The 13,273-nt window shown below is 37.4% G+C and overlaps 1 protein-coding gene across 1 annotated transcript in view; it reads right to left on the minus strand.

Annotated features, from left to right (window-relative positions):
• Nucleotides 1–13,273, minus strand: part of PTPRN2 (protein tyrosine phosphatase, receptor type N2) — a 577,227-nt gene that overhangs the window by 28,866 nt on the left and 535,088 nt on the right. The window contains exons 17-18 of the mRNA XM_017819358.1: nt 6,467–6,586; nt 5,156–5,322 (exon numbers count right to left, since the gene is read on the minus strand). Of these exons, the coding sequence (XP_017674847.1) occupies nt 5,156–5,322; nt 6,467–6,586 (287 nt within the window). The remainder of the gene's footprint in view (nt 1–5,155; nt 5,323–6,466; nt 6,587–13,273) is intronic.

The raw sequence follows: 13,273 nt of genomic DNA on the forward strand, positions 1-13,273 counted from the left end.
TTAAAAATTCTAAAATGTAATGCATTGTAGTAAAAATAACTAAACCCATCAGTAAGCTTTACTGCTTTGGTCCTACTTCAAAAGTCTTATACATTTTATATTTAAATATTGTTGTTTTCAACAGCTTCCTGGTTAAACAGTCTCAGTGGCAAGAGGATATATGTGAAATCAATCAATAAAAGTACAGTCATAGAATAGGTCTGCTGATATGTAAACTCAATGAAGGAATTAACTGGTGCTCAAGCAAACCGAGACACTTAGTCTAAGAACAGAGCCCACAAAATTGGTTTAATTCCATTTAAATTGCCTTACAAAACCCCAAATCCCAAGCCCTCTCTTTTGCTCTAGGATATATTTTGCATGTCAAGTATGTTACAGGCCCAAAAACCCATAAAATATGCACACATATGTTAACAAGGCAAGATGAATAAAGACTAAAATGGGAAAGCACTGCTTCAGGAAATCAAAACCTTCCATTCAAATTATTTGATGAGGTGTTTGAGTTTACTGGAGCTAGAAGGTCTCCTATAAAACCATTTCATAGGGCAGCTTTCAAGGGGTGTCCAGACCCTCCAACAGTTCCCATCTCAGTGCAAGTGTCACACAGGATCCTGATGGCTAAACTGAACTGAGCTGCTGAAATTTGGCAACAGTGGCATGATGTTATTATGAATTTTAAAGCATAACTAACCTACTGAATCATTTAGTTCTTGGCTGTTCAACTATTCACCAACATCTGTGCTGTGAAAACATGCATATATCTTTAAACATTGCTTACAGTATAGCCTGAGGATGCCTAAACTTCTGACAGGGTGTTGGGATACCTGGAACTCAACCCAAACAGGCTATGAAGGTGTTGGTGATATCCCATGAAACTATGTTTTCACATTCTGCTTTTTGTTATTTAATATTCTAACCAAACTTGAAAACAATATTAAGTTCTTGTAATTATTCCCTTTAAACATTTGAATTCGGGACTTTTTCACAATTCTTACTCTCTTGGTTACTTATGTAAATCATACTTGCAGAGACATCCTGTCTCTATTTATATTCCCTGGATGTAAGTAATTAATGCAGTAGAACAATGTTCTGTGAAATAAGTGGTAAGTCATTGAGGAGCACTTGACTTCAGAAGTTAAATGGACCATTTATAGGTCCATAAATACATATATACACAGGCAGTACCAAGCAAAACCTCAATGACTTAAGCTGCAGCAGACTTTACACATGAATGAATCATTCAGTTCTTGATGGCCATATCTGAGGATCAGCTGCTTCTATATGATATAAAGCCTGATATTTATTTTTGTATTGTACAATAAGTTATATTTGAAATATCTTTACAGACACGTGATACAATCAGTCTGCATTTCCTGATGTGCAGCTGGTCATCCTCCCCCCATCCCCATCATGTGCATTAGCAAAGAGTTGTTTTTGCGTTTGAAGTATTAAATAAAAGCTAATCACTACAGAGGGGTATTTACCATTTTTCTTTCTGCTTGTGTGGTTCCTTTGTTCCTTGCATGGTCCCACTAATATGATATTTGCATGTTGTGACTAGCCATCTACCAAAGTCCTAATATAATTTCAATGACAAACTTGATCTAAATCTATCAGACCTCTCAGTAAATCAGACAGCCAGAGACACATGTTAGGGAAAGACACCTTATGTTTGTCAGTTTTATTGAAGGCGTTTCAAACATTTTCATTATCACACATTTCAGAAAACACATTAAAACAAAGGGTTTCAATCCAGCTGGTTCAGAGCTTTGTCTATATATAGTTTATGAAAATATTTAGAAATGCAGCAACATCTCATTTCATTCTTAATTCTGGCTAATGAGAGTGAGCTGAAAATTCATCAGTAAGCAAAGTTCTTGAATGTTGAAGAAAATATATATTATATATATATATATACATATACAGGAAGAATTAACTTAGAAAGAATGATTAGTAATACAAACCAACCCTTGGCTCATTGAGTGAAAAAGAAATCATCATGCAAACCATCAGCAAGCAAAGGTCAGAGGTCGTTAGAGGCTCAGAAAAGGGGTTTCCCACATTGTCCCTGCAGCAGAGTCACAGTTTCCAATGATCACTTTTGTGACTATGCAACTGGGCTCATATTACTAGCTGCAACATCACAAAAATGACACTGGCAACCGCTAATTAGCTGGCAAAATAAGAATTTGTCCATTTTTAAAGTGAGCAGTGTTAGTAAATGCCATTGCACACAGCGAGAAGTGATAGCATAATAGATATATATTTTAAGCAAAGCCCTCACATGTGATGCTAATTATCTTTTAGCTTAGCAGTCCCTCTTTAAAGTGTAAATGTGCTCCCTCTGGGCTCAAGAAATATTTAATGACACATATCAGTGCATGACTAACAAGCTAGTCCAGAGCAATAATGATTGGTCTATTGTTCAAAATGAAATTAGGACTCCAGAAGCATTTAAAACTGACCAGTGTTTTCCGTAGTAGCCTCACCTCTCAGGGACTGTCTTTTGTATAGATTTGTGAAATATATAGAATAATCTCTTTTTGGCAATTTATACCGACATTATGACAGTATGATAGATTATTCAGCAAGGTTTAATGTATCTTCTAGATGCAAAATCATCTAAATCACTGTCTGATACATAGTAAGAGAAATGTAAGCTTTCAGTTTTCAAAGAGACTAGGAAAATTTACTTCAATAAAAATTTTAAGGTCCATATTTCCACAGACAGACTCTGGGCAAGGTAATTTTGGGAATCCAATTTTTCTTGGTGATGAATTATAAAAAATAGAGGGTTGGTTATGTATATGCTTAATTTCATATATGTATGTGAATATATAAATATACACACATATCCATATATATATACAAACACACTGAATGCACATAAAAACATAGATAAGATTAAAAGAAATGAGAGTAGTCCCCTCCTAGCACTACCCTACTAAGAGTATGGTAGCACTGTCAGGCATTTGTTCTGGGGGCTTTATGACTCAGCTGTTGTAATCCAGCGGAGTTTGTACTTTAAATAGAAAGCTTCAGGTGCAAAACATGTATTGTATAAATGAATTCCAAATACATTATTTTAGCAATAGTGCATTAGGTTTTTTGTCATTAAAAAAACAAAAAAAAAAAAGAAAGAAAAAGAAAAAAAAAAGATCAGATGACCAAGAAAACTGAGATTCATAGACCAGCTATTTTGCATGCCAAAATTCCTTTTCAGGCGGAATTTTACTATGCATTCAGCACTATGAGTTCATTGTACAAAATCTGCACGTAGCAAATGATTACAGTCCCCTACGCTGGACTGTGAATACATGTGAAATGAACACTCAGAATTCAATTAAATCTTAACAGGTTCATTCCCATACTGGCTTTAAATACAAAGAGTGGCAGCTCCACTACTTTTCTCATCTAGTTATCATTTTTCTTTTTCAAAGTATTGCACAACACTTCTTCAACTCGGCTATTTAACCCTTACACAATGCCACCCTAAGAAGCGCTTTCTTGGCGATGTGAACTGTGACTTACTGTAGATCTAATCCTGCAGCTCATGCAGGGAACTCAGTCCTTACTGAAGCAAGTCAGGGCTGAGGCACTCCAAACTTCAGATGTCCCGGCTGTACAGGCTCATTTATACTCTAGTTAGAATTGCTACCAGATTTCCCACTAACTTTAAAAAGAGCGAAGTCGGTCGCTGCATTGGCTCTGTGCTGCACCTCACACAGCTTGATGGAACCGACTCAGAATTTTCAATACAGAAATTCACTACAGGCAACTTCCTCAGTACCACAAGCAAAGGGAAATCAACCTATAAAAATCATATTCAAGTTGAACCCGGAGAAGAAAACCTTGAAAATTCAATTACAATTTCAACTCCATCCTACGCTTCCTTTCTCCACTATTGCTTTTGTGTTGGGCCTGTAGCAGATCCTCACATTCTCACCTGGTCACAGTCCCAAGTGACTCACAGCAGCTGTACTCTGTTACCCGACCTGCACCGTGTGAGATGACTCTGTGCTCTGAAAAGCCTTGCAAGATGTACAAGAATACTGAATGGATGAAGGGCGGCATTAAGTCCCAAATTTTTAAGGGTAAAATTTTGCCAACAGACAACTGTGCAAACAGCTCCTGCTGGATACACGCCAGCTTCTCCCCTCGGGTGCAGATGCACAACTTCCACTGGCGTCAGTCAGAGCTTCCAGCACTTATTGAAAGAAACAAGTTTGGACCTTTTGAGCGCTGAGCCCCTTATAATCACTTCGGGGGGTTGTAGATAATATTGTAGTGCAGAGAGAACAACACGTGATCCCACAGGCCGCTTGTGGATTGAGAACCAACTCCCCAAACCTCTCGGAGATTCTTTTCATTAGTCATAAGCGCATCGCTGTGGATTAGCTGATACACGCTAACACCTACACATGATGCACTGGGCACGGTTTGCAATCAAATGAAGATTATTTCGCTCCAGTATTTATCATGCATGGCTTTAATTTTCAAATTAAAATTTAGATAGACACAGCAAACGTTAGAGAAGGTGGCAAGGACTTTCACAGGTTTTTGCCTTTGTGTATTTGTATTTTAAAGCCACATGGACTTTCTTTAAAATTCCAGAGGGTATGCTCTGTCAACATTTTTGTCTGCTTTCTCAAATTTTCACCTTCCTGCAGCCAAAGGTCTACAGACCTCACTGTTGGATCCTTATGAGCAAATGTTCCCATGGGAATGACGTTATGGAGCCATATGACTCCATTGTGATTCTTTTTTCCAAGCATGCTCATACTTCCTAATTTATTTGTGAGAGTCCTGAAATAAGGATCTTAGAGGAGCCACACAAAAAGCCTGGAAATTTCAGAATGGATAAATTCTTGAAAAACAAAGAATTACAGAAGCAGCACTGAAGAACTGTACAAAAGGAGGAAAGGTATCGATCTCTGAACGGGAAATGAGTATGTCTTAAAACCAGGAAACATCTCTGTGTGAAACAACACTAAACATCAACCTATTGCGGATATTTGTGTTAGTTTAGCATTGTGACATCACAGGCTGAGGAACCCCCTTTCAAACCAAAAATCTTTAAAGGACAAATAAAAGCACTAGTCTAGTTCCTCAGACCAGTATCATCTTAAACAAACAGTCATACTTTGTGCTTTACCTGCGGAAATCCAGAAGTGATCTCGTGGAAGCAGGAACCCTCTGATCGTTCCAGCTAAGGAAGTGGAACTGTGTCACTGTGCGTGTCTCGTTTGTCTGCAGGTTCTTCAGGTAGAAACTCCTCACGAGGAAATCCTCACACCAGATGTGCTCAGAGACAAGATTTACCTACACCCACGGGAAGGAACAAATAGAGATCAGCAAGTTTGGTTGCAAGTCATGTCTTCAGGATTGCAGGTGTAAGAGGTCTGGGATGAAGGAAATGCATGAAAATCTTATTTTTATTAGCAAATTGGCCAGTACTGGGGAGAAAAAATAAAACTGATATAGCAATCAGTGTAGTTGTCAGAAAGGGGTTAGCTGCCTCTGCTATTGTATTGAAAACATAAGAAAAATCTTGACAATTTTAATGCAAAAGAAAATTCACTAAGTTTATAACATTATGTGAATACAAAAGGTCATTTGTTTTGAAAATGTCCTAGACTGGCAATTGCTTTCTATCTGGAATTGCCCACAAGTGCATTGCCCAGGACACTCTTGGAGGTCTTAAAAATCTGAGTTGAACTCATATGAGAAGTGAAAATTTGGTTTCTTTGCTATGAAGAAAAATAAGCATTAAAAAATGCAGCTTCTTTGCAGAGCTCATCTTTTCAGGCAATGAGTTTGTTCGCATTTTAGCCTAAATAACAATATTTCTTCACAATATCTCCCCATTTCTTCGTATTTGACATTGTGGTGCTATTTTCTTCCTCTACACAGCTGGACAACTGGAAAAATCTGACAGCCGTTGTCAATGTTACATAGCAAGAAAACTGTTGATATGATATTTTGGGCTAGAAATGCAGAGCAGAAAATAAAAATATATATTTGTTGTTGTGACTGAGACAAGAGGTAAAAATAGATAGGATTAATTACTACAGCAATATAGAGACTTTTCTGCAAAGATATACATATGTCTTTCCTAAGGCAAAATTCACTAGTTCTAAAAATACTATCTTCCTATAAAATATAAATACACACTCTCATATATCAACCACTTGCAAAACCATTTGAAAAGCAAAATTACCACCCTTATTAAAATTGTAATATTTGACTCACTATTTCCTATATTTTATTCGATGGAAACTACCTGGCTATGAAAGCTGCACTCCAGCTTTTTGCAAATCTGAAACTACTCGAAGGCACACCAAGCGTGTCTAAGAGCCCTCAGCTCGACCTCCAAGTTAGATCGGTTTCAACACCGTTTCGCCCCGTGTGAAACCAACCCGTGCACTTACTGTCACGTTTGCAACCAGATATTTTGTGTAGGTACCTCATAGATGTGGTAGAGGTTTGACCCTTCGTCTGGCCAATAGTGGTAGCACTGTTTGACTCCGTTTTCCACGAGGGGTGTCAGCATGACAATAACGACACAGCCGTTCTCCCAGACCATCTGCAGACAAAGAAAGACACCGTGGCCACATTGTGACTGCCTAATTACTGCGTGACATGTATAATTACTGCACTCAGACACACAATCAAAATTTATTCCATTCACAGGAAATTTATTTCATTTTCATTAGACACTTTTACTCTGCAGCTGCTTTCAAATCCCCGAATAAACTGGCACCATATTTTGCAGGCGTCCACGAAATATTAAAGAATTTCCCGCAAATTCAATCCGGGTCATCCACAAAATCTCTCCTTGCTCCTGGTACTGTGTTCAGCTGCTTTTCTGTCAAACTTTTAGATCCTCTAAAGGAAAACTGAATGATGCTAGCAGAACACCCAGCTATTTAAGATTTGATATTTAACACTAAAGCAGCACGGACCTACTGAAGTCACACACACTGAAACTTGTTTCTGTTCTCAGCCCTGCGCCTTTTTTCAGTTTGCCAAGTAGCAAAAGTCATTAAAGTGCTGCATTACTGAAACAATCATAAAAGTTGCACCTGAACAAAAATAATGAAGAAAAGACAGGAAAAACCCAAACGAAATCTATTCTTCCAGAAATGTTTCAGAGGAATAAATCATCCCTCCAAATGCACATTTATAAAAGATTTGTTGCAAACATGCATTACTTTCTCTTTCCTTCATTTTTCCCTTTATTTTCTTTCTTCCTTTTTCTTTCTTTTCCTTTCTCTTTTCCCTTTTCTCTGTCTTTTTCTTGTTTATATTTTATTTTCCTTTCCTTATTTTTTTTTGTTCTCTCCCCTTACCCTTTCTCTTTTCTAGTTCTCTTTTCTCCTTTTACTTTCCTTTTTTTTTTTTTTTTCTGGAGATAGAGGGAAAGTCCAACTGCTGCTGCTTTCACAGAGCACAAGTACTGCAGGAACAGAGGAAAACAGAGTATCTCCACTGCCAGCATGATCCCTAAATAATTAAGACCAGTCACAGAGTAGGATACAGGAATCCAGCACATCCTCAACTAAAGCATTTGTGGATGTCTTCCACAAACAGCAAACAAGCAGAGATGCTTGGGTCTGGCATATCTCTGTTCCAAACACAGCCCATGGCTGAACAAAAAGGCTCCTATGAATTAATACCAAGCAGCATAATTACTAAAAACTGTTATTATTATGCTGTACATTGATGTTATATTTGCATACAACTTTCATTGTCTTTTTGCTAGCATATAAAATTACTAAATGTAGAGTAAACTGCTCTTTTTGTGAAGGGTTATGTTTATTTCACAGAAATATTTATAAGCAACTGTATTGACATGTAAATTTTGTCAACAAAAAAGGCCTTTGTCTAAACTGTGCAAAGATGAGATGATACATTCAATTCAAGGATTATTTTTTTTAATTACGTATCAAATAAAAAGGTTTCCCATTCATGGATAATGATGTTGTCTTCTCTTTTAAGAAAGCTTGCATATAGAAAAACAAATAACACTTTTCTTCCCTTTTTTTCATTTTGCAACATAATTAAAACAACTTTTAAAACCAGCTTAGAATCATTTAGAGAAATGAATCTAGAGTTTGCACAGAATAGGATTATTTATCATTTTGATAGAAGTGGGGAGAAAATTACAGTGGAATTTAAGAATAAAAAATAATCTTTCTTATCTGTTTTCTTTTTTCTCCTTAAAAGATTTTTTTAAATAAAAATACTGTAATTCCCTCATCATCATGTTAAAATCTCAGAATGCCACAAACCATTTAAAAATACTTTAAAATTATAGACATTTTACAGACAGATGTAGATTTATCATTTGTATCTTTTATGTACTGCATTTCAGGCCACAGCTGGGAACCTTCTTTATATGTAAGGAAGATGTTACAGATTTCATTCATTCTAACGTAGTTTCACTTTTTCAGTCAGCAATCAGACTAAGATAAGAATTCAAAACATGCATCTTACTTTAAAACTAGCCCCACTAAATCAGTACTTCCATCACATAACGATTTAATGTGCCTCTAGAAGGTATAGAAGCTCATTGAAGCCATTACGAAAATGAGGAGAAACACAGTTTTTATGAGTGTAATAAAAATACAATGATCTAGACCATAAACTAATCATCGAGCACTCTGCCTGTGCCACCCAAGTGTAACATTATAAAAGCCCACTCATTTAGAGAGGAATTCTCACAGTTTGGCAACCCTGTTCATTGGTTCAAAGATAGAGCATTTCATTAGAGAAGGGCTGTCTGCATCTCTGAAGATTTCATTAAGCATAAATCCAAATGAAAGTTAATTTAAACAAACAATTTCAAAGTTACTCTGGGGTATAATATTTCTTTTAGGTCATTGTGTGAAAAGTAGGAGTCAAATCTACTAAATCAAGAAGGCAATACCACCTAGTGCCATCATCCCTGTTACAACTGCCCCTGCATCTCCTGTGCTTACAATTGAGATGGGATTTCCACTAAGGCTCACAGCCTGTGACTGGGGGACTACAGCATTTTCTTTGTTTCCTTGCTAATTCAAATATTAGAACATCTGGCTGGTATCTGGATTTCTTTCCAAATAATGGGGAAGCAGGACGAATCAAAAGCAGTTCACAGAGTTTTATACTGGTATTGGTTCACCTCTCCATCTTTAGCTCCTTGATGAGTTTTTCAGAAGCTGCATTTCCCAGCACTGACACTTTGCTCTGCTCAGGGTGGAGATATGTCCATGAACTGGAAAGTGGCCCCAAAGAGTGTGTCTTGGTAGCAAAAGATCTGGTTACAGAGACCAGGTGTGTACAATCCCAGTAGAGCCTCTGGAGAAGTGCTTCTGGCTACCAAAGAGACATTTCAGCTGGGCTTAGAGAGTAAAGGAGGAGGTTTGGTGGCGAACTCATGGTAATTCTCATGCTTCTGAACTTTGTGTGCTTGCACAATAGAAAGTAAATCAATGCATGTGATAGAAGAATGAAGAGAATATCAAGCCCTGAGGGCGGAGTCTTTTATGTTTAGGTAGAGCCCAGCAAAGTTAAGCCTTAGACTCTAAGTGTCTATAAAATCTAAACATTTATATATATATCATACACGCATACATATTTGAAATATATAAAACTAAACTTATTCAAATCACTTAGCACAGGCAGTTTCATGTTTGCAAATTATGGTAATACTTCCAGGAGAAGAAGAAATGTTGAACAGAGTCTTCTGAATGGAAGAGATAAAGTCTGAGTTACATGCAGGAGCTCACTGCAGAGCTCACAGAGCTGAAAAGGGAGAACAGAGTGTAATTTTGTGTGACGTCTGCCCTCAGCCTATAGGCCTGGAGAGTAACATGTTAATGATCTTTAATGAGGTTCTGCTGTATGCATCATTCTCAAAACACTTCTTAGACTAGAATAACACCATCCTGTTCCACTTATTGCAAATTAGAGGCTGAATCCTGCAACCCAAAGATGAGCAGTGTGTTTGAGATCCGCAGGATTCCCTGTTGATGAAATCCACCAAGTGTGGAGACCTCATGCTGTGGTTATCCAGCATGCCAGTCCCATACAAAGGACTTCCACACTGGGATGAATTATATTTAGTACGAATTACTTGAGAAGGAGCACAGAATTGGTTTTTTAAGCAAGGAGAAAAATAAAGTCACAAATAGTAGAACCAGTGTTACAAAACTACCATAAATCTGATAAAACATTATTTTTTTGATAGCTTATATTTGAAAATGTTTACTAGCTTGTAAATAAAATGGTTAATATGAAACTCCTTTTTTTTGAAGCTTCTTTTTGTAATGAATGATCCTCCCCAAACTTATTTTTCAGTCATTTTCTTAATTTTAGTGATGGGGAAATGACAAGATATGAGCTCTGCCCAGATGCTCTTCTTTTAATGGAGACTAGTGGAGAAGTTTCTAAAATGTGATGATTTAAAAGTAGAAAATAGATGGGATAATCAGTTAAATACAGCAAGTTCACTAAATATAACAGGCTAATCACACCAGCTGCTTTCTGGGAGAGATTTCCAGCAAACTACAGAATGTGCCTTTTCAGTCTTTTAGGTTTCCAATATAGTTGGAAAATACAAAGATTTGGAAAAGCAGAAAAAACAGCAAAGAGAACCCAAATAATTTCTAATGATAATCAAAACTCAACGTGAATAAACACAACTCCTAAAAGAACCCAAAAAAGCAAGGTACTAACGCTTGCTGGGTCAGATAATATTCTTCCCATTACATATTGTGAAAATAATTAACTCAACTGTGACTTCTTTCAAGCTTTAAAAGAAAGGAGACCTTTTAACTGAAGAAAAAAATGGCGGGGAATTTAGATTTTTGTTTATCAACTAGAACTTCACAATGTATGCCAGTCAAAAAGTAATACAAATGGTTTTTGCAAACTACTTTGTTTGAAAATGACTTATCATTTTGATATGAAAAGGGTCAAATCTGGCAAGGTCAGAACTGCCACTTGCAAAATCATAGCAGTGCCTGACAGCTAAGTGAACCTGTATGTTGAAAAATTAATGATCAACAATCTGGTTTTAATTTAAAAAGTATCTGACTGCAGCTGAAAAGATGGCTTCAGAGAGGACCATATATAAATATGAAGTCATCAGTCTGGCTCCCTGTATTATGTCCCCTGCTGTTGCAGCATCACTTGTTTGGAAGTCAACGGGAAAGGCAAACTCAAGATGATTGCATGTGTTGCAATAATTTATGCTTTCTCAGAGAGACATAAACTGCTCTTATTCTTCTCAGTAGACTCCTAACTCAAGCCTTATTATTAAATAATTTAAATATGAGCTCTGTTTAGAATTGCAGTGCTGACAAAACCACATCAAGGAGCAAAAGTCCACAAAAATCGTCAGTAATTAGCTTTGCACTTTAGTATTGAAAAGACGTAAGCTAAGCAATAAAGGGATACACATTTTAAAAGGACCACTTCTAAGTACCTTCTCCAACCACAGCCATAATTAGAAGTGAGCATGGCAAATGCACACTCCTTTACTGAACGCCTATGGAATTTCTAATGCTATATTTATTTCTCATGGCTTGACAAGTTACTAGAGCTCTAGGGGCTACTGTTCTGTGCCTACATCTCCCTTGCTGTTTTTCTTTTATTAAATTAAAATATGCATATTTTACACATTGAATTGCATTCTACTGTTTTTCATCTGCTCTTCTTTCTGAAGGTGAGAACTGATTAGACACGCAGGAAGTCTCATCCCAGGCAAGGAAAATAAAACTTGGGAATCAAAACTGCTGGAAAGCAGCATCTTCTGCACATAACAAAATGCAGAAGAGTAATTTAGTCCGTAAATTAATTTCAGCACTCACAAAACGTGCTGAACTGGGAGCACAGAAACCAGCAATTAGAGCTGAATAGGGTTTGGTACAGTTGTTCCTACTCAGCCCATGGGCTTGGAACACTGATTTTGCAGGAAGACTCATTCAGCTACAGGGACATGGTCTCCCGCCACTGGGATTTGCCCTTGGAGATCACTGATGAGTAATCCTTTCTGCAGAGGAAACAATCAACTGACAGTATTTTGTATTTCTTTTGTTGAATTCCAAAACTGGAAGAGAGAACCAAGTGCTGCTGATCAGACATGCAAAGATTTATCGTGTCCTCGAGACTGAGACTCAGGAATCAGTTCTTAACATTCCAGTCTGATCTGGGAGGAAACCAATAGTCAGTTTTTGAGTGGGTGCTGATAATTTACTCCTGAAAATGGGTAGAGAAAATTAAAAATAGTTTTAGATTAAGAAATGCAGGTCTGGGGCAATGAAAAGCAAATGGCAATTGAAATCCCTGGCTCACATTAGGGCTGTGGACTTTATTCTTGGGACTCCTTCCCCATTTTACATTTAATAGTCTTGCAATACAAGTAAAAAATAATCAAGGGAGCAAAGATGAGGTTTCCCCGCTCAATATAACTACAACAGTGCAAACCCCCACTCCAGGGAGCTCTCTCTTTTTTTGTTGGCAAGACGCGTCCAGCTTTAATAAGTAGGGTGAAGAGCATTTCCAAGACTATTTCATGTACTGGCCAAAAGTGGAGGAAGGATGGGGTAGTGAAAAGCATGGGTTTGATTCAGAACATGTAGGATGAAGCATTTCCTTGCTTCCTAGAGGAGCATCCTAACCACAAAGGGGCAGCACCTGAAGTCTACCTTCCTGGTCTTGTGTCTGACCCGGTGCTGTTCATGAGTGGTATCTGCTCTGTCACCCTTTCCACACGGGAGCCCTTCAGGGACTAAGGCATTTGGGAAACTATCTATCCTGAGCTATAGATCTATTTAGGCAAAAAACAAGGGAATTTTCTAGTCTAAACTACAAGTGTGGGCTGTATTTAACCTCAAGCTTTGCTGCTGTAGGTGCTTTGAACCTTAATGAACATTTGCAAAATGAGGAGAATCATATTTTTATACTCCTTCTGTAGAAGTTATGTAATGCTCAGAGAACAATTAATCATGTTTGTCATGGAGGGAGGACATCACAGAAAAACAAATGCTTACGAAAATTATGTATCACATATGATTTCATTTTCTAAGGCAACTAAAACATGCCAGGAAGTGCTTGTTCCCTCCCTCTATTTCACTTAATAAGGTTAAAAAAAGAAAAAAAATGAAAATGTACTACCCTCCAAAAGGGCGGAGGCAAAGAAAGGCAAATGTGGGTAGATTTATGAAAGCAAAACACAGTGTAGGGTATTTACAAGAGGAAAAATTTATGGCCTCCTACAGGAATC

Source organism: Lepidothrix coronata, unplaced genomic scaffold (assembly GCF_001604755.1).
Source record: "Lepidothrix coronata isolate B3197 unplaced genomic scaffold, Lepidothrix_coronata-1.0 Scaffold74, whole genome shotgun sequence".
Taxonomy (NCBI): Eukaryota; Metazoa; Chordata; class Aves; order Passeriformes; family Pipridae; genus Lepidothrix; species Lepidothrix coronata.